General features: G+C 39.9%; 2 protein-coding genes across 5 annotated transcripts in view; one reads left to right on the forward strand and one right to left on the reverse strand.

Moving 5' to 3' along the window:
- LOC105192454 (uncharacterized) overlaps positions 1-6,890 on the forward strand; it is a 42,218-nt gene extending 35,328 nt beyond the window's left edge. For all 3 annotated transcript variants that reach the window (XM_025304039.1, XM_025304040.1, XM_019845671.2), the window contains one exon: positions 6,439-6,890. In XM_025304039.1, coding sequence (XP_025159824.1) covers positions 6,439-6,504 — 66 coding nt within the window. In that variant the 3' untranslated portion in view covers positions 6,505-6,890. The remainder of the gene's footprint in view (positions 1-6,438) is intronic.
- Positions 6,891-8,060: 1,170 nt separating this feature from the next.
- On the reverse strand, positions 8,061-19,107 carry LOC105192453 (Mitochondrial amidoxime reducing component). 2 transcript variants are annotated; one of them, XR_850534.3, is made up of 6 exons: positions 18,632-19,107; positions 12,332-12,630; positions 11,667-11,948; positions 11,308-11,585; positions 9,240-10,523; positions 8,061-9,147 (listed from the first exon to the last, which is right to left on the reverse strand). XR_850534.3 is itself a non-coding variant. In XM_011156611.3 (5 exons), exons 1-5 carry the CDS (start codon positions 18,633-18,635, stop codon positions 10,349-10,351), a joined length of 1,038 nt encoding a protein of 345 aa, XP_011154913.1. In that variant the 5' UTR covers positions 18,636-19,107; the 3' UTR covers positions 8,061-10,348. The 2 variants fall into 2 exon arrangements, 1 of the variants encoding a protein (XP_011154913.1); XM_011156611.3 differs by having other exon boundaries at positions 8,061-10,523.
- Positions 19,108-22,194: the final 3,087 nt, after the last annotated feature.

The following is a 22,194-nucleotide window of genomic DNA, read 5'->3' on the forward strand; positions in this document are numbered from 1 at the left end:
CCGAGTACGTTCCTTTATCTTCACTCGAAGTTTTTGTAAATTTCCAATGAAACTCGACAAAATAATGTGCAAAACTGGGGGCAGAAGCAATTTTACTTTTCTCTTGTACGATTCTGTTCCTCAATTCACCAAATAGCGTGCGTGATGCTTAAAAGGCTAAAGAATAGTTGAACTTTTTTTCTGTTGACAGAATGTAATAGAGTTCAATTGTTGAGAAATACATGCGGGTTAAATTAGAAGCCAAGAAAGGTGATAAAATTGCGAGTAATTCTTCTTGCGGTTCGCAAGATATTCGCAATTAAAGCGAATGTCCCAAGTAGTGACCAAGTAACCTTCTCGTAAAAATTAATAAATTAAATGTATTAAGTACAAAGTTTATTTTGTCGCTAGGAAGCGTGAACATTTGGGATTTTAAATGTATCGTATCTCATGGAAAAGTTTTAACTTGTTTATTATAATTTCTCAGAAACGACCGAAGTAGCGTGCAGATTTAACAAATCGACGTATGATTTCAAATTATATCAACTTTCAAGATATCGTCGAGTAGCTATCAAACTATTACCGTTAGCTTGTAACTGACTTTTCAGCATTCATTATGATTTTTAATTTTATTTGAAACTTGTAACCCATATAAACATATAGAATAATATATAAGATATATGAATGAATAATAAGAGATAATATCTAAAATACATAAAGAAAGAATAAGGGAAACACGTTTATAGCACAAATATGGGCCCGTATTAGCTGATACATTGAGGAAAACGGTGTCATCATAAAAAAAATCATCATAAAAGCAGGCCACTGACGTTAATTGGGACAATCTATCATCCTGCATGGCTGTTATCGACACATAGCCGATAACTTTTTAAGATTAAACACTCTCGAGTATTTCTCAGAAATTAAAGTCTGATTAGATTTCTTAGAGATCCATTATTGAATATTTTCCTTGAATATCCGAGAGAGCCTTAACATAATTATCAGCAGAATTTTGTTTCTTTTTCGTCAATGCCCTTTTTCTAGCGTGAAATTAGACTTTATCGTCTCGCGCGACTCTTATCGGTGTATTAAATATTTTTAAATATTTTTAAAAAGTTCACCGTATTGAATGTTCTCTTAATAATAGAATATATCTGAGAATTTTAGTATAATCACCAATGGAGTTTCTTAATTTGTCAAGAACTGATTGTTTTTTCATTGTCATGCTATAAAATTAGAGAGGCGCTGCACCGTTATATCGTTCGCACTGGCTGGACGGTAACGATACGGTATAAGCAATAGATTGTTACCAAGGTCAAGATGAGGCTTAAGATTGCGTTATACCGTACTATATCTCGTACCTGTTTCGAACGACGCGAATGGCAGATAGACAGGGCAACATCTCTCTCTCTCTCTCTCTCTCTCTCTCTCTCTCTCTCTCTCTCTCTCTCTCCCCCCCCCCCCCTCTTTCTCTTTCTCTCTCTCTCTCTCTCTCTCTCGTCCTCTATCGGACTTCAGGGCATTGGATAAACTTTAATGAGGGAGTTTCACGGTGGCCGGTCATGTTCGACGGTGCCGAAAGTCGAGCAGACGTAACGCACCGCCTTGCGTCGCGTCGCGTCGCGCGTCGTCGTTTCAGATACAAACCGGACAATTACGCAAGCGCGCCGTCGGTATCGATGGAAAGCAAAAATGTAAGCGACTTTCTCTATGAAATAGCGCCGTCCATTTGCCGGCTGACTTACGCAAGCGGCCGCTCCTGGCACGCAAAATTGCCAGGGGCAACAACTGGCCACGGCGGCATCCGCGTCGTCGAAATCGCGCGCTCGCGTTACGCAGCTCTTTCTGCGCTCTTTCTGACGCGAAGTTTCCCCGAAAAAATAATAGCATCCCAGACAACGTGGGCCTTGCTCGACGATTTCCGTTTCCGACCTCTGTCTGCTGTGACGCTTGGAATTCTATTTACTCGCGGGCAAAACGTCACGCACCTTGAAGAGGATGAGAACGGACTGATTTGTTATTCGGCTGACTTTCGCGCACCTCGCCGAACGGATCGCTTTCACTTTCGCATTTTAATCAATTTTAAACTCGCAGAGCGTGAAATCAGCGGGCCATAGTTGATTGGGCATCGCGTGGAAGAACGTTTATTTTCGCGCTGTCCGAGAGTGGTTTCAAGCTTTGATTGGAATCATGCTGTGATCGAGATGGATTAAGTTTCAACGAAACCGTAACGTTTACCGGGCTAAGACTCGTTGGTCTTTCTAGTCATTCGTACCGTGTTTGGATTTATATTTACATGGAGAGAGGACTTTGTGGTAAAAGTTACTGCGGAATTTGTTATCGTCTATAATGGAATTTATTATCGAGTGGAATTTATTATCGTTTATTATCGTTTCGGCTCGAATGTCTCATGTCGACATTCGATTTTAATTTATTACTCTTCTGTCTCATGTGTACTTCATTTACATTTCAGGAACTGAAATATATACTATTAAAACGTTTAATATTTTCCTCTCTTGGCTTTGCTTCGTTCTGCAAGACAAAGATTGTGTAACTTAATCAGAATGACTAATCATGACTTCCATTTTTTTGTAAGAGGAAAATTTTCTAGTAAGAACGATTGTAGAATTTATAATTGTGGAACGTATTAATGTCCTGCTTTAATTTATCATCCTTTCAGCTCGTATGGGCTACTTATATCACAGAAACTAAGATCTATACTATTAAAAAATTTTTATTATCGATCAGTTTTATTATGGTCCTTAGCAAGGTGAAAATCGCGCTCAAGGAAAATTTATTGCAATTCTTATCTTTCGCACGAAATAATTTTACGGTGAAACTTATCATAAATATATGTAAAACTTGCAATCGTGAAACTTTGCAACATTCTGCTTTAATTTATTATCCTTCCGTTTTATGTGCTACTTATCTTTCAGGAATTGTATTGTTGAAATATTTACCGCATTTCTTAACAGGATCAACTCTATTGACAGTCTATTCCTGCATTATCAGAAAACACAAAATTAAAAAGAATTTACTTAATGTCATTTTATAATTATGGTATCATACGACACCTTGACACATGATATATTATGTCACTTTACAAATTTTATAACAATTAGAAAATTACATTTGATACGTTGTTAAAGATTGAGAGCAGTGCTAAGCATTAATCGTTTAAAATTTCAGGATAAAATATTCGACAGATCAATAATCAAAATCAAGCAGTCGTCATGCATGTAATTATGAATAATTTAATCGATTGATGAAATTAATTAATTATTAATCAGCGCGAGACTAATTGAATTAAAATAATCACTTGAAGCAATCATTGCATGTAATCACGACTCACTCGATGTTGTCAATTTTAATCGCTTCAGATGTCAGCAAAAGTATCAACGCCAGGGATTAGTGCCCTCGACAGTACCTTCGACAAAAAATTAAAAATTAAAAATTAAAAATTTTTTTCCTCGGAGAAGAAGTCCTCCACAAGTCTCCACGCGTTTTAATCTGGTTAAAATGAAGGCTTCGTTGAAGCTCGGCGTGACTTAATGCGCTCCTCTCTCTCTTTCTCTCTCTCTTTCTGTTTCTCCTTTTCCTCTTTTTTCAATGACTCGTGTTAGCCGACAGCAACCGAACAATCGACAATGCTAACAGTGTCCGGAACAATCCGAAGCGTCGTTGGGACGCAGGAGCCGGAACTAAATCAACACATGTGCTATACGCGATCACGCAAGAAAACCGTCGTCTAGTGCGGCAGCCGGCTGCGATTCTTTAACCCTTTCACTGTTAGTGGGAAGTATACTTCCCACCTTTTCTTGATTCAATTTTGCGTTGTAAATCATATCATTTTGAAGAACTAATCGGGGATTTGAGTTTTCCAGGCAACTGAATAGTTGTTCAACATACTCCAATAGGTTTTTATACCCAATTATTCATTTGTGATTATTGTGATAACAAATCAAAGTTGAAAAAAATGCTTTTTATAGGGAAAAATCGATTCCTCGGAGAGTATTGAATGTAGAGGTCTGAAATTTTCACCAAATATTTTTCTGATGTTGTACAAAAACATATATTTTACTCAGTATTTTTTTGCAAGTTAGACTTTCTTTTATAAACAAATATTTCCATAAAAACGGCCGAAATTTGATTTTTTGCACTTTTTAGCTCTATTTTCCTAGTTTTTCATTTTGTATCTCCATCTTATCCATACTATCAATATTATTTTACTCAAAAGATTTATAATCAGCCCTGGTAGCAGACTGACGTCAAATGTACTAATGACGTCATTAGTACGTCATTTGACGTCAGTCTGCTACCTGGGAGCGATTCGAAAAATTCATATATTATCAATAATAACCGAAATTTGTATCAATTTCGTACATTATGGTCGCTATATTGAATCCGCCATTTTGAATGTTGCAAATCTGACTTCAGATTCGTAATCAGTGACCCGAAAAACACATACACCATCAATAATAATTGGAATTTTCATTAATTTTGTACATTATGATCGCCATATTGAGTTCGCCATTTTGAATTTTGCAAATCTGATTTTAGATTCGTAATCTGCGATCCAAAAAATGTAGGACTACCAAATATTTTAATAATTTTCTCAAGGGAAGTTAATTCAGCAGTGAAAGGGTTAAAGCAATAATTTTCCCAGTCGCAACGCTCGCGAAATCGCCAGCGAACAACCGAGCGTTTCGCGGATCATCCGGCGTCGCGACATAACGGCGACGTTGACTTTTACACTCGGCCGCACGCGACTTCCGCACGCGCTCGAGGATCTCGCAGCCACTTAACGATGATCGCATTTTTGTAACGCAACGGCCAACGAGAATACGTAAGCCCTCGGGACTAAACAGCGTGAATACCGGCTCGTGCGTGCATTGTATTGCGTCGGCTGGAAATCGGGCTCCATAACTGCATTACGCGAGGAATCGTGGAGGAAACCGCAGCTCGCGATGCAAATTGGGATTTTGCGCTAGTTAATGGACAGTGCAACGGCAGGAAGAAGCTTTCGGCGCGGATGCGGACCCCCGGCGAAAGGAAACGTCGAGATCCCGCGGATCATTCGTGAGCGGGAAGGGGAGGAGGGGGGCTACGGTATCTTTTACTCTTCACGCGCCACGTCTCGCGTCGGCCGTAATCCATTTCATCATGCGCAATTTGCGGCGCGTTCATCGCGCTCGCTCATCGGCCTGTTGCGCGCCGGCGAAGAACGTACGTCGGTTCGAAAGCGTCTTACGCTCCGTGAGCTCCGCGAAATTCCTTCATCCGGGGGTTAAAGAATCTCTTCGCGGCTGAGAGGAAGGATGCGAGTCGGCGGAAAGAGTTTTATGTTATCCGCGTGAAACGCGTAGAATACGTAACACCCGTGATTCTTCTGCGTTTGGCAGCTCGAGTGCATTGCACTCTCACCGCGGTCTTGATAAAAAAGGTTCGACCGCATGCTTTTACTGCAATATTGGACGTTTCGGACATTTCCAAATGAGCCGCGAATAGTCGCGCGTATCTCGGAGTGATGCAATTTCCATATTTCTTCTGTGACATGTAAAAACGAAGAGGAGAGTCTTTTTCTCTCCTTTATACAAATTCTTTCCAATGTTATATCTTCCTGGACAGGAACGCAGGACTAGACTGTCAATAATGTGGAAAGGAAGCAAGGATGGTAAATGAAAGAGCAGAATGTATCGCTTTCTTAGAAAATTTTATGGCGATTTCCATTGTAAAATTCCCTTCTGTGTGGATAATAAAAATTACGAGAATAATTCTCATTCAGTTATGATGATAAATTAAAGAGCAGAATGTGTCACTTTGTTACAAAATTTTATGGTGATTTCTATTGTAAAATTCTCTTCTGTGTGGATAACAAAAATTACGAGAATAATTCTCATTCAGTTGCGATGATAAATTAAAGAGCAGAATGTGCCGCTTTGTTATAAATTTCTATGACGATTTCCATTGTAAAATTTTCTTCTGCATGGATAACAAAAATTACGAGAATAATTCTCATTTAGTTGCAATCCTCATCTCGCTAAAGAACATAATACATTTTTCCAAGAAACATGTAGTGAATCTTTAAGTAGCAAATTTCAGTTCTTGAAATACAAATAACACATAAAAAAGGGAAGGTAATACGACAAAGGCCGAATGTCGGTATGTTTCTCTTGGCTACAAAGGCTTACTAGGTGGAATTCTCTCCGTGCAGAAAGTAGAAAAATTACGAAAATAATCCCATTGCGCAGCCGCGATCTTTATCTTTTTGAGGAACATGAAATGAATGAATTTTTTAACAGCTGTGCCAATCCCCAAGATATAGGTTTTCCTCGGTGAAAAACTTCCACTTTTACCGCAAAATTCTGTCCGTGTGAAGAAAAAAAAAGTAAAATTCGCGGCGATTCTAACGTGAGTGGGAAGTGAAATTAACCGACTGGTCTGCTTTCCAATTTGTAGCGCCTGGCGGCTACGAGCGAACGCATCGTCAACTTCAAGGCGCGACTCATCACCTCCATCATCTAGGACCTTGCTGGAGGACTGAGATGAGGAAACAGAAGAAGAGGCCTCGCCGGCTTTGGTACCATAGCGTCATGAGCATCATCGCCGGACCGATCGCCTCTGCCAGTAGGAACACGGGTACGACGTTGGCAACATGACCGTTCACGTGCACGGTGTTGCCCCCTTGTCCCCGGGATCCGCAACTCGATTCCCTCGTTGATGGCCATCGAGCTCTCTGCGAAAGCACCAGGCAGTTTGTCATCGAACGCACGCATCCCCCTAACGATCGACATTACTTGATTCTGTCCGACTTTGTTCACTTTGTTCTCGGGGTGTAGTTTCCTTCATTCTTTCTTCTCTCTTACATATGATCCCCCCCCTCTCTCTCTCTCTCTCTCTCTCTCTCTCTCTCTCTCTCTCTCTCTCTCTCTCTCTCTCTCTCTCTCTCTCTCTCTCGTTTTACCTCTTTCTCCCTCTGCGACCCTGTTATATACTTTTACCCTTTTAGCCGATAAGAATAAGGATAACGATAGAGATGGATATTTCCGTAGGTGGTCGTCGTTTTAAGACGACCGACATTCAGCCGTAATGGCGCGACGAAAGCACGCTGAGAGAGGCGGTGAAACTGTCCAATCGTTTTACAATTTGTGATACGACACGCTCTCCGTTGACACTTCCAACGAAATGATTCATGCGCCGACGACTACGGGACGGTCTCCCCGCGTGCTGGGAGATCGTCCTCCGACGTGACGAGAATAGTTCAATTCGCACTCAGAGTACAGATAAGGCAGAGTCTATTTTTTTACGCCGAAGGTACGGTACGATTTCTCCCGACGTGACATTCCGATCGGACGAGATATCGTAAACTTGTACATATATCTCCCCCCTTCTCCTTCTGGAATGCAACAACGTCAGGCATTCCACCGTTCTTCCATCCGTTTGTACCGTTCCTTCTCGTCTATGTATCCCATGTCTCTCTCTCTCTCTCTCTCTCTCTCTCTCTCTCTCTCTCTCTCTCTCTCTCTCTCTCTCTCTCTCTCTCTCTCTCTCTCTCTCTCTCTCTCTCTCTCTCTCTCTCTCTATTCCTCTCCTTATCTCTCTCTCTCTCTCTCTCTTTCTTCTTCTTCTTCTTCTTCTTCTTCTCTCGTTCCTGCTTAAAATTTCGCAATAACGTCAAAAAGCCGTGAGAAATTTAGACAATTATCAATCCCGCCGCGAGCGCGGCCAACAAGCAAATCAAAAGCACTCTTCCTCGATGCGCATCTCAGTTGATTGCGTTTTGTTAGAAGTCCGTCAACACCGATAAGCCAGGTCTCCGCCCTTCTTGGACTTTCTCATCACGGGGAATGTCCAATAAGCGGCGCGGCCCGAAGAGACGTAAAGTAACAACACGAAGACGCGACGTTTCGTCGTCGTTTACCCGAGCGCATAATTTCTCTATGTAAAACGTCCCTGTTGTTTTGTAGTGTAAATAAATATTATTGTAATAAAAAGTGGTAGTACAGAGTGTGTCTTTTGGAATCTCCAGCCGGAAGTATGCGTCGGAAGACGAGCGGAAGAAAATGTGTTGCAGCCAGCGATTACTTGCATTCGTGAGACGAAACGCTCATAATTTATTCGAATTTGCCGCACTACGGTACAAAAATATAATTAGAAAAATATTCGATGGTCCGGATATCAAGCAAGGTGACAGATTCACACTCAGCCACGGCTAGCTGAACTTGTGCGAACAGATTTCGCGTGGTGGAAAATTTTGCGGTCAGCTCGCTAACGGAAATCTAGCAGGATCTGCTTACAGAACACGATATGGTTGATCGCCTACAGAAGCCGAACGGGATTTGTCGTTCACCGTAACCGTTTGATCACATTTAAATGGATTACACCGCAGATCCCGTTCAATTTCTGCCGCCGATCTGCTGTCAAGGTTATGTCAGCGGACTCCGTCGACAGAATATGAGTTTAAAACCCGACCTACAATGTGCTCCCTGCTTCCTGTTTCTTATGCTTTATCCTTTGAAAGAAGAAAAACAGAAAGCAGAGAACACATATTGTAGATAAGGCTTGAAGCTCGTAATCCTCCACCACTTGGTTGACAATGGCGGAGACGAGAAGATACACGCTAAGAATTCATGAAGAATACGCTGAAATGAGATATATCCATAAAATGACGCTTGCGATCAATCGAGCAGATCTGTAAAACAGTCCAAGCGCACTTTCTTTTTCGTTCGAACAACCAATAAATAAACATAAAATCAACGTGACATGCAACCTGCCTTTTTTAACCTCTTTTCTCACAATTTTCTCACGGTAATTTTCCGCTTAATTATTGTTGGTGTTTAAGCAAAAGGAAAGTGTTTGCAAATTTGTTCGATTGATTGTAATCGTCATTTTGCGTTATCCTTTTATTTCAACGTATGTTGCAAGAATCTTTGTAAAGAGTTTCTCCTCGCTTCTGATGTCATAAATCAGAATGGTCGCAGTGAGGAATCAGGAGTCTCGATGCGAACACAGATGGCTAAGATGACTATCCGCTGTGTCATTCTGATCAAACGCGCTGCCCATCTGCCGGCTGACATTTTGCACAACCGGTAGTTTCCGATGTAGCTCTGACTTCAGCTTTGAGCTCTGTGACGTTGAAATTTCGGTACAGCTCGCGAGTGCGGACATCTGCAGGAAGGTTTTACAACCGTAAATAATCGCGTATAGGTTGATAAAATCAAGTAACGAGACAGTATTATTGATTATCATTGTCCAAATACCACTAAACATCCCACAATGATCCTGAACGTATCTAAAATTCCTGGAAACTGTCCCGAGACTTCCTGAGGACGTCCAAGATGATCCCAGGATATATTGTGCTATCTGGCTGGCTGCCGCTGGTTCTGCAAAACCCTATTGTGCGATACACGCGCGTTATTACAAAATCATTATCTTTACCATTTGTTTTGAGGCCGTATACATTATTGACATTCGACGAAGTATTAAAATATGAGCCACCTCCCAGGAAACATCGGATAACAGTATATACTACGTTATTACAAAGTGACGTAACGTTACGTCGTTGTTATGATTTCTCGCTTAGTAAAGCAATTCCTACGTACAATCTCTGTTGCGTTGCACTCACATTGTTGAGCACAAGGGAGATTATAACGTTGAGGAAATATTATTGTTACCTGATGTTTATCGGGTTCGTTATATCGAACACATTTGCCTGATATATTTTTCAGATCGAACATATTCGTCCATCTACGCGGAAACAGCTTGAAAATGTGGTCGTTTCTCTCGTTTAGCGAAGTTCTACCAGTCTCGTATCTCAAAATGAATCGAGATTTGTTCCCCTCTATTCTAAGTCAATCGTTTCACGTGATCGTTTCATGTAAACATTATTTACACACGCATCACTCACGCATCACCTGCGCATTTGCACACGTAGAATGAAGATACCAAGATACACACTTATATACCCTAACAGTTTAACAAAATATATTCCCGAATTTCTAAGACGCAATTCCTACCAACGCAATTCCGTAACAATAGAAACATCGTAGACCCAGATTGCGCGTGGACTTAATTAAATCCCACATCGTTGCTTGTCCACAGTGCGAAGCTTGTCGCAGAGGACACATCAGCGATTACCATAGTACCTTATAGCTCTGACCAGCCTGATCCGTCAAATGTGTCGGGATTCATTAACATTTTCCATACAACTGTACGTGTAGTGTAGCTGTGACCATTTTTACGAACATTGCACGCTTATGTCATCGCGATCGTCGATCTTGGATTTCGCTTCTTCGTTTCCCTCGTCTACGTGTGTCGGAACGGTGCCTCGTTCGTGTTCCAAATGTTCGCAAGAGTCCCAACGCCACAGCTATGACGGCGAAGTCAAAGGCGGAGTTTCCTCCTCCTCCTTCTCCGGTATACCCACGTAAATGGGGTCGCCCAAACGGACTGTTCTGCTGGGTCCTCTGAGTCCAAGGTGAATACCCATAATCGGACTATTGCCAACATGAGGTCGCAGCTCGGGGTCAGTTATCTGCCTGTAACTGTTCGTGACAAAAGTTTCGTTATCAGTTTCGTTATCAGTTTCATTATAAATAATGCGATGTAAATAACATGAAGCGTTCCTAAAGCTTTACGAGTTCCAGAATGATAAATAGCAAGCAAGAGTTAAATGCTTGAAAATTACGACTCGTCGGTAATGCAAGTTGCAAATATGCTACATTTTGAAATTGAAATATTCTTGGCCATCTTGGTTATTTGTAAAGCCCGTATCAGACTACGGATTGGGCTTGAGTACTGGATTGAAATTTAACCAGTCAGGGCTAAGTTTACTATATTTGAGATTATTTTCTTTTTTCCAATTGGTCAAATTTCAATCCAATCTCAATTCTAATCCATAGTCTGATATGGGCTTGACCCATTTGCATCACAGCTCTAGAAACGTAATTAACTTTAGAAGTCGGAGATATTCAACTGACAATTGGCTTGTATCACGTGTGCGCATATCATTGGCGAAAAGTGAACGTCGTTGTGAACATATTATTCCGCGGTTGCTAATAAGTGAACATCGTAGGTCGCGGAATATTCAGCGGCTAATGATACATAATGATTATTATGTGCGGATTATTCCGCTTGCGGATGCAAATGGGTTAAGACTTGCTGCGCACGAATAATAATGTTCGGCTCTTATACGCCTGATTTTACGTTGTGAAACTTGTTCGACTTGTTCGTCTTACGCGAGGTAGTACAACTTTTTTCCGCGCAAGGAAGTCAGAAACATTACACCTTCTGTTGCTGTCGAGCGACAATAACACATTTTCAACGCACCTCTTCAAGGTCTTTAAAGGCTCCACCTTAGAATTCTTCGTGCCGGTTTCCGGATCCACCGTGGTGAAGATGCACCTCGTGCACGGCTTGACATTTCTGAATATCACGTCCCCGATCTTCACCCAGTCCCATTTATCTTCCTCGTAAGCGGTGGCACCCTTGACCACGAAATTCATGCGAAATTGCTGCGGCGTGACTGGTTCTTCCAGTCGACTATTAAGATCCGTTATCGAGGCCTCGGTGATCAGGGTATAACTCGTCGCGTCCGAATAGGCTCCCTGCCGGAGAATTTATTCTCTCGTTCGAAATATCACGGTGGAACAGCTTCTTCGACGCACCGTTAGCGGAGAAGTACTCACGGTATCAATCGCCTCGGTCAAAGGGAAACCCTTGTTTATCTGTCTCACGTCCCTCGACGACCAGTTTAGCGTATAATAGACCAGCCTAAGACCGACGTCCTCCTGAAGAAGGAAGCGTGACAACCATCGAGCAGGTTCTTCGCCGCAATCGCATGCCGGCACTGCTTGGCCCCATACAGCAGCACGGAAGCCCTTGCCACGCAGCTGAGCAAGGTCCACCGACACCGACATCATCCCTGGTGCGCGGAGTGTTAGTATAGAACCGGAGATATTAGGTGACACCTAGAACAGGGATAAAAAGAAACATCGTGGAAATAATGAACTGCGAAATTTCGAGGCGAGACGACACACATCGATCAGCGCTTCTCCTTTTCCTTTTCTTATTTCTTATTTATTTCGTACCATTTGTTTAGATATATTATATTGTTCTATTGTAAAATTTTTAGACCATTTTGTAGTATTTTATACTATATTTTTTTATCCACTTTCCAATTTTCCACGTCCCAATTTTAACCTTAATTTTGATTTCTGCATTTATTTCAATTTCTCTTACTTATTTTTCTCTGATATTAATCAAGTAGAAGATAATTTCGATCACAGCAGGATATCTCCGATTTCTTTGAGGTAAATACGACCACAAAGGACTAAATCTTACACTCTCTCACCTGGACCATTTTCGGCAGTTGTCTGGCGGTGATAAATCGTCCGTCAAGATCGATCACCATCAGTGTGCGATCTCTCATCCAACCGGACTTTAGGCCTAACAGCGTGCATTCCATTGACGTGAGACGGACTGCACCGAGCGATTTGACCGGGAAGACGCACAAGTCGCTCAGTTCCCCGACCTTACGCCACTTCGACGGTGGCTGATGCTTTTGTCTTCTGGTCCACCACCACCAGATGAAGAAAACCGCCGTGCCGGCGCCAACTGCAGCAGCGGTGACATATGCCAGTCGTGTTCTGTCTACAAGCACAGAATAACACAGACTTTAACGGATATACAGGGTGTCCGGAATTTTTTGGGAACGAAAAATTGTTGAAGATTAATCAGATCAAATTGAGAAGGAAAGTTAAGTACCATTTTGCAAAAGCCGCAATTGTTATTAAGTTATCAATGATTGAAAATGACCACACATCCAGAAGCTCTTTTAATTGATAATTTGAAAATTTGTGTTATTTGCAAAATGGTGCAAATGGACTTTTTTGTTCAGAATGACCTATTCTACCATCACATGACGGCTATTGTGCCTAGCGATAGGTATGAGTATATTGAACTTTAAACTCTGAATCTTTGAAATTGAATTTGTCGCTAGACAAATACACTGCTCAAAAGAATTATAGCATAGATAATTTATTGCCGGAAATTGGCCAACTTTGGCTAGCGATTACTTCGCGAAAAATTATGTAGACTAATGATTTTTTTTTCAAAATTAAGCTTGAAGTTTCTACTTTAAGAATGTATCTCCATTTTTTGCATGCGATGCACTCCTACCCCTGTAACTTCTGACATCTGAGGGCATGTTTGGTATACTGAAAATTGCAAAGTTTGACGGAATGCACGGACGTGAACAATTTTTTTTGGGGACGCCGTTTGCATCGTCATAAAGTTAAAATCTTCCCCTTCAATTTGAAGAAAACAAGAAGTCGCTACAATTTTTTTTCGCAAAGTTACAGCCCTTCAGAATCATACGGAACCGTGGGAAATACCGAGAGAGTTTGTCTGCCGATGCTAGGAATATTGGCTGTGGTCAAAACACGAGCCAGGAGCTGAAAAATATGCGCGCGTGCTTGCGTGCGTATGTCAAACACTTTTGCCGTTGCTCCAGTATGATTTCCAGTCACTTAATCCGCCGGCCGGTACTTGGCCCGAAGGTAAAAAACAATGATATTTTTGAAAGGCAGTAACTTTGTGAAAAAAAATTGTAGCGACTCCATTTTTTTTCAAATTGAAGGGGAAGGAACTTTATGACGATGAAAACGGCGTCCCCGAACAAAAATTGTCGATGCATTCCGTCAAACTTTGAAATTTTTAGTATACCAAACATGCCCTCAGATCAGGGGTTACAGGAGTACGGGTGCATCTCACGCAAAAAATGGAGATACATTCTTAAAGTAGAGACTTCAAGTTTCATTTTGAAAAAAAATCATCAGTCTACAATAATTTTTCGCAAAATAATCGCCAGTCAAAGTTGGCCAATTTCCGGCAATAAATTATCTATATCATAATTCTTTTGAGCAGTGTATCAGCTAATGTACAAGTTAATGTATGCACTTGTATTTATTATATCAGACTGTGGCTATGCGAGCAAGGAAGTCGCCATTCATCGAATGTTTATATGTAAAAATGACAAAACAAAAATCATTTTTGGTATATTCTGTCAATCTTTATTATTATATTCTGTACAATATTTTTCATACTGGACCAGTAGCAAGCTCGATCTGACGTACAATGAAAAAACAGTATAACTTTTCGTTTTGCAAAAGTATTCTTTTTGTTGAAAACGTATTCCGAATCTTGTTTAAAATTGTTCACGATGCTGCATTACATGTGTTACATAACAAATGCTTTCATTCTCAACTATTCTTTATTTATTTTTGACATGTTTAACGTTTATCTGAATATTACAGTTTCCATCGCGGATTCCTTAATCGTTTATGATTAAGAATTGAGCGATATGAAATCGCGCGCGATTCGAAATCTGCGATAGAAAATTGTGTTGTGTATTACACATTGCGATTTTTAAAAAATATTGCATCACGGTATACAATTTTATAAATCGCACATTCCTCGTCACGATAACTGATGAAATGCTGACCTGTGTACAATCAGCGGAAAAAGGCAACATTTTTACATCTCGATGAATTTCAGAGCGTTCGATCTCCGATAAAAATTCGTTTCTTTTTTCTTTAATTCCCAGAAAACAAATGTTCTAAAATGAGACACAAGACATGCTTTAAACCACATCAAAGTTTTAATTCGAGTGTTTCAATATTTCTTCCACCGACTGTACCTACAATGAGCAACAACGCGTAGTGACAATCGCATCGCACATTCGACGAGCGTAATCGACCAGTCGAACCGTACGGAGACTCATTTCTTTGGCGCTATAAGAATTGCGCCTGCACGACGTATGTATAACCGGTTCCACAAATCCCGGAAATGTTCGATGAAGTGGACACCAAACGAGGTCAACCGATCGTTTATCGACGATGCGATCGTAGTTTTAATCTCTCAAACGGCGCGTTCAATCCATCGAAATATCGTTGAAAGACAATATGAGCAAATTCGATATGTATTTTAATTGTGATACATCAAGTGAATTTATTTATTTATTTATCACTTTATTTATTTATCATTTATTTATTTATTAAACACAGTATCTCATAATAAGCGACGGATCGGTGTCGGCGGATAGTCAATGCTAAAAAAAATGTATCGCGCTGTTACATCAAGAGCAGAACAGAAACACATGTGATACGCATTTATCGTTTTTATTGCTTTGTTTGTTGCTCTTCTTTTTCGACGAGTAATGCGCAACATCGAGCGTTACGTAACAATGTAATTAAAATGAAACGTAGCGCGATAAGTCGATCTAAAGTTCGTAAACAGTTTATTTTCAAACACAAAGGTCTCACGCAGAACCTCGAATCAGTTGGAAGTCGGAAATTTGTTGAAGACGAATTCATTTTCCTTCCTTTTAAGTGAAATCGCTGTTTATCTATTCTTTGTGCTGCTCGCTCATCGTAATATTTATATGCGCTTTATCCTTTCAGATAACGCCGTACGTAGTAAAGGACGATACATATAATGAGATAATTTTACTTTAAGATTTGAACTGATAAGTCCTCTCTTTAAAAAAGCCGGCTTTTCATTACCAAGGAATTCAACTTCTGCCCGAAAGACGGCAGAAGGTAATAGATTCAAGTGACATTTGCTTCATTTGAAAATAATGTTTTATATTTTAATGAGAAATTTTGGACTTGGGAAAACCTAGATTATCCCCCCCCCCTCGCAAAGCTAATATAAATCTACATAGCGTAATTGCACAAACGTGCTTTAACATGGCGCGCGTCTTGCGCGCTGCAAAGTCAAAGTAGAGGAAAACAGCTTCGGTCAGGAGAAACCCGTTAACTTGGATGTTAAATGGTTCGCTAATTAACTCTCCGCATGCAAATCACATAGATCTACGGTTTCTTACGCAGTCGCACCACACTTGCAACGATACCATCTACGTAAACACGTTAGAGTGACGCAGACTCTACACTCACAATATGATCACTGAGCGTAAATCCATACATCCATATTCAATTCTTTAAGCGAGTCTCAAAAACGTACGAAACGTTACAAGGAAATATTAAGCGGCATTTATAAACAGAAAAGTCGTAAGGTCGTAAGAAAAAATTGACCAATCACAGTGGACTATTTTTCGACTGCAAGGAGAATAATCGACTGCAATTGGTCAGTTTTCTCACGACTTTATAACTTTTATTGTAGATCTCATTTTACTCTTTTATCACGTGACGAATGTCGTAACGAACAACGAAGATCTCCTACAGATCGAGCTTTACTTTTGCAACGGACATTACCTCGATAATCCTTGATCCTTCAATTATCTTTCACCGGCGGTAATTTTCAATAGCGACTAGTAGCAACAGTATTGATGATTAAAAACTGCTGAGTAATAATAGTCGGCTCGCTCTCTGGACGCAAGTGGAACCACGTCGTTATGCGACGTTTGTATGTAAAAATTGGCTGACGTCTGTTTTGACACATTGCCTGCAGTGTGTGTCGTATTTACGTACACCACGCTGAACTTTTCATTCAGGCTCCTCGTTTCGTTGCATTTAATTCAATTTGGTCGGATGTTTATTAAATGTTCATTAAGTGTTTGTTGAATGTCTTTTATTAAGTGCTATTTAAGTTAAGCTTCATGCAATAATTTCAGGTTAATTCAATCTTTTCTATTAAGTGCGTCATCATCTGTATTATCATTTAAATAAAATAAAATAAGTATTTTAAAAAATACCATAAATTATATATTATTATAAATATTAATCATAACAGTTATATCATAAATTTCGTAAAATCACGTATTAAATATTTATTTAATATTTTTATTAAATATAACGTGTTATTATACAATATAAAGTAAAATATAAACATTATAAATACTTTATAAAATATGAACCATGAATTATCAATTATAACAGTTGTATCACAAATTTCATAAAATCATGTATTAACCGTTTATTTAATATTTTTATTATATGCAACATGTTATTATAAAATAAAATAAAATGAATATTATTATATAAAATGTGACGTCACAAATTTCAATCAGTTATATTAGATTATTTAATGTAGTTATCATATAGAGTACGTGCGACCTATATCGTGAAAGGAAAGTTCTTGAAAATCGACCCAACAGGTCAATTCTGTAATAACTTTAAACGATCGCTTTAAACGGTCGTCTGAATTATCAATGTCATCGTTGTATATCTTTCCTATTATATAGTCTGCGCAATGGTGACATATCTCAACGACGGTATCTCTCTCATTTCAAGTTACATAACAGGTTCATGACAAAGATCGTGTTAATATAATCCGAGCCGAGCTGTTCTTCAGTTCTCAGAAAAAGAAGAGAATTGAAAGAAATTTCGGGCAAGGAAAGAACACGAAACGCATGAAAAGGCAGACAATAGAGCTGCTTCCGAGAAAGCCGGAATGACTCACTGGAGCCCTTCGAATTACATTTTTCTGGAAGGGGAGTACCCCATGGCGAGCTTTGAGGGGACTACGCACCCTTCGCCGAATCAATACCGCTGGAAATAAAGGCATTAGTCGAGCATAAAGGGGATGTAGGTGCCTCTTGGAATACAACTCGCGTGATCATTTCTCGATAAAAATAAGTTTTGCGAACATGCGAGCGAGCGATCGATCGAAACGATTCGAATGAAGTCAACACTGCAGATCGAAAACAGTTCCTGACAGAAAGATGTAACTAGAGTAGAAAAAGATCTGAAACGGTACTGATGGAATAAACCCTAAACACCAAAGAGATAAAATAGAATAAATCGAATATCGGAAGGAGGTGTCGAAAACCTGTCTGGTGTTGTGACAATTGTTTGACAATCGTAAGCTGACGAATTACTGGCGACGCGACGTCCATCACGAGCGAAATATCGCGGGTCTGTTGGAGATCGCTGGCGTTTGTTGAATCGCGAGACCGGCAGGCCGATCGCGGGTGGGATCAAATTGGGAGAAAACACACGCACACATTGTTCGCAGGAAATGTACCGTGCGAAATGCCGGATTCCTCGCGGTCATTCCGCAGAGTTACAATGCTTTTCCGCTCTTACGCCTTCTCGTCGCGACATGTGTGAGCCACATACACACACACACACACACCAGCTCTATGGCTTTCATTCAGGATAATCGTCGAACGGGCATGACATCCGCTCGCTCGTGTGTTTATGATACTTGTTATGGTCTTATTTTCCTCACCTTACGGTCACATCATCATTCACGTCACGTGCTCGCCCCCGCGAAATGACACCTAATCCTACCAATTGGCTGAAACCGGCCAGTTTGTCATGGACTTGGAGCATTCCTTAATAGCCCCCTGGCTCTCCACTTTTCACCGTTGGCCGCGATATGTGTGGCGGGGATACCGGAGGAATGCAACATCATTATCCGCAGACGTCAAGCAAATAACGCCACAAGCCACCGAACCCCTGATTATTGCGTTTCGTCATTTTCTCGCCGTTCTCGTGCGTTCACCCGTTCTCAATCTCGAGTCATTCAACCGTTGGTTGCCCCCCTTCCCCTGTCCCGGTCTCAATAAGAAAATCGATAGCAACCGGCGACAACATTCCACGTTAGGGAACCTCCTGGTCCAAGCGGGAGCGAGTGTGTAATTACGGTGTGATAAAATTACATGCATGATTTGTGTGTGTATATTCACCCATGATCAATCCCAAGGTCGACTGCAAAGCTGAGTGGACGCGCGACGAAACGGGACGCCTCCGGCGAGCAGGGCCTCAGGGAAACGCAGCTTTCAGCGAGTTCTCGACTCTTCCTCAGGAACGCCTAAGGAGCGGACCAGGTGCCGTCGAGCAGGCTTGCGTCTTCTCTCGCAGTTTCCGCGACACTGGCTCGCTGGACTTCACGTGCACGCCGCGAACATCTCCTTTCTCCGGAGGAAGACACCGTTATCCATCCACGTTACGTTCTGCTACTTACTTCCACTACCGTAGTAGTAAAACGCCGCTGATGTAGCCGAGCCGTCACTGCCGCCTCCGCCGCCGCCGCGTCGACACATGCGAGGAGGAAACATCGATGTGACGCGCGAAAGCTCCGTCTGGAATTAGCACGCAGCTTTCTACCAGTCATGGGAGTCGCGGCACATGCGTGCTCCATTGGAGCACGTGTACGCCGGTCTCCTGGCGTTATCAAGGGTCTGCATGAGAAGTCGGATCCCACACGTCTGCACTTGCAGCAGTATAAACATACTCAGATAATTCTCAGATAAGAACTCAGATAACTGTTGCTATATATGTGTGATTTATTTTTTTTGTCATCACTTTTGAGCAATCTGTTGCGTCGGCGTCGGCGTTACTCGCGAGAAATAGTTAATCGCAAGAAAACTCGTTTTACTTTACTTGTGATCCTCATATAACATTATAATTTTTGTGGAAATTCTGTAAGGATTTGCGCGGTCCATTCTTGTCTCCTTTCTTGTTTCTCCATTCTTGTTCTCCCGTGAATAAACAAATAAATAAGTAAATAAGAAGTAGACTATTAATTAGAAAATAATTAAACAGAGGTAAATTGACAACCAAGCGCCTGGTTAATTATTTTTAATGCTTCTTCCATATTTAATATTTTAATTATGTAATTTTATATTCTATTGATTACTTTTCTAATAGAAATCTCTCTAAGAGACTTTCCTTCAGTTTAAGGATTATAAATTTTTAAAGGCATTCCAAATAACAAATTTTAATGTGTAACTTAAATCGATGCGAAAATAAAAAAAAGTTTTATCTTATATCTCTGAAGTATCGACATATGTGCGCTTATTGAAATTTATGATTATAGAATAAGTTGCGCTTTTTATGTGATGATAATAAAGTGATGAATCTTCGACCAGGTAATTCTTAAAACTTTGGACAAAACTTTTTATCAAGTTTTATCGAACGTTTCTTCGTAATTTACGATAAATAAAATTTTCTAACTGCATCTTGAAATGAATTTGAAATTTAATAAGAAAAATTATCCTCTGATAATTACACACAAAAATAAAATCTGTGAGCTATTGGCTGTGTTCGAAAATATGTCGGAAAATATTCAGTCTTCTGCTTCCGACTGTACATATAAAAAGGTTGATAATGAGCATGTCGTAAAATAGAACATATTGCAACTCCTTGAGTTATTCAATACAAGTAGGTTATGATTTCCGGGAAATGCAATCATTTCCCGGAAATCATATTGCTTTTTGTGAAGTGAAAATATCCGGATATGAATCGAGAATATGAAGAATTACGCAAACACTTTTTCTTCTCTCGCATTTTTCCTTTCATATTTCTTTTTCAAATAAATTGCTTATTGTTAGCTTTAACGTAATCTCGCGCCATAAAGTCAAATAGAGGACTTAAACTTAATATCACATAGAGTGGAAACTCTCAAATAGTTTTAGTGTACCATCCTTTGGCTATAATTTAATTATACTCCGGCTATGTTCTCTATTATCAGAGAGGAACGTGAGAGCAGCTAACACGGTGTTTTCGACGACACCGACTTTACGCACTGGGAAAGGGCGCCATCTGTATCAATTTTGAGAGGGGAACTACGATGCTACATCCACTTTCGGCGGTAAAACCTGTATGAGGTGGCAGTCCGCGCTACATTCATTTTTAGACGGTTTATGTCCGTGCCACAACCATAATAGCATACTTGACAAGCACGATCTCGCACATTATTACGAGTTTATAACATGAATTAACATGTTAACCTGTGCAAAAAAAAAGAATTGACATTGCATATGATTAATTTCATGAAAATCATACGAAGTGTCCGGTAATTAGCTGCCAACTCGAAGTGTGAGGGTAGATTGGGTTAAGACAAACATAAAAGTCCCATAGCATTTTGCGAGATTCGCAATAATTATCGAGTTATTAATGACAGAAATCTGAGGAGTAAAAGCACGTCGACATAGATGATTCGAAAAGCGTTGCAGCTGTTCGAGGCAGCGATCATCAATCTTTTCCCTAGCGTGAACTAATAAAAAGTGAAAAACTTCTGTGAATCAGTGAAGAATGAAAAATTTTATATGAATTTGTGAAAATCGAAATATTTCACACGACAATTGAGTCGTTCAACATGGCAGTTGCGCGTTCTGGATAATTCAATGAATATCAAAGAAATCAAAATGATCAAAATAATAATGTCTGTGTAATCCGAAGGATATTACGTGACACGCAAAATCCGTTTGATATAATATCCAAAGGAAATGTTTCAAAATATATATGTACAGGTAATATAAACCTTATGCACCGACGAGATATACTACAAAGTCTGATGGCCTTACAGGATTTAGAGTACCAGAGAAATTTCCCTGGTGAAGCACCCGGGCGAAAGAGACCGTCTCGCATTTAGGACAGTAAAATTTAATGGAAACTAATACTTTTCAATCCTTTTCTTCGGATCAAAAAGATTCAGAATTCAGACATATTCGAAATGTCAATACTTTTTAATACGTTTCAAGTCGACATTTTATACAGGAAAGCAGGACGAAGGGAATGGGATGGGGGCAACGATACATCATGCGTCTCCAGACGTGTCAAATCGTTTATTATAGAGGAGACTTTGATACGGCAACATGTATTCGAATATTTAATCGTCCCATGGACCACTTATATATGATAAAAAAAAATTAACGCGTATAAATGAACGATTCGTATCAATTTTTCCTTTTCTTATAGAGCAATGAAAGAGTAAATCAGTATCAAAAATCGAATACCGATAAATACCATAAATCAGTGTCAGAAAATTGCACACGTGCAATGACAATTTTCAGGTATTTACCCTTCTAAACTTATTCAACAAATTAACTCGGATAAACGAACGATTCGTATCAATTATTTTTGACTTATAAAACAATGAGAAAATAAATCAGTACTAAAAATCGAAGACCGTTCAATATCTAATTTTTTCATCAAATTAACAATTTCTATCAGCAGATAAATGAACAATTTCTATCAATATTTTTTTCTTTTATAGAGAAATCGAAGACTAAATCAGTATCGAAAACCGGATATTGATCAATACTATAAACGAGCGTTAGAAAATTGTCTAAGTGCAATGACAAGTTGTTTTCATTTTGCAGGTTACTTACCCCACTAATTTACTCAACAAATTAAGTCGGATAAAAGAACGATTCGTATCAATTTTTATTCTCTTATAAAGAAATTAGAGAATCAGTCAGTACCGAAAATTGAAGACCGATCAATATGTAATTTAATTATTATC

The sequence above is a fragment of the Harpegnathos saltator genome, unplaced genomic scaffold (assembly GCF_003227715.2).
Source record: "Harpegnathos saltator strain DR-91 unplaced genomic scaffold, Hsal_v8.6 scaffold587, whole genome shotgun sequence".
NCBI classification, from domain to species: domain Eukaryota; kingdom Metazoa; phylum Arthropoda; class Insecta; order Hymenoptera; family Formicidae; genus Harpegnathos; species Harpegnathos saltator.

Bases quoted from the DNA above. Each gene is read 5' to 3' on its own strand.
- LOC105192453 (XM_011156611.3), bottom strand. The intron at 11,949-12,331 runs GTGAGAGAGTGT...TCCCTGTTCTAG, and splicing joins AACTGCCGAAAATGGTCCAG to GTGTCACCTAATATCTCCGG. The intron at 11,586-11,666 runs GTGAGTACTTCT...ATTCTCCGGCAG, and splicing joins TGACCGAGGCGATTGATACC to GGAGCCTATTCGGACGCGAC.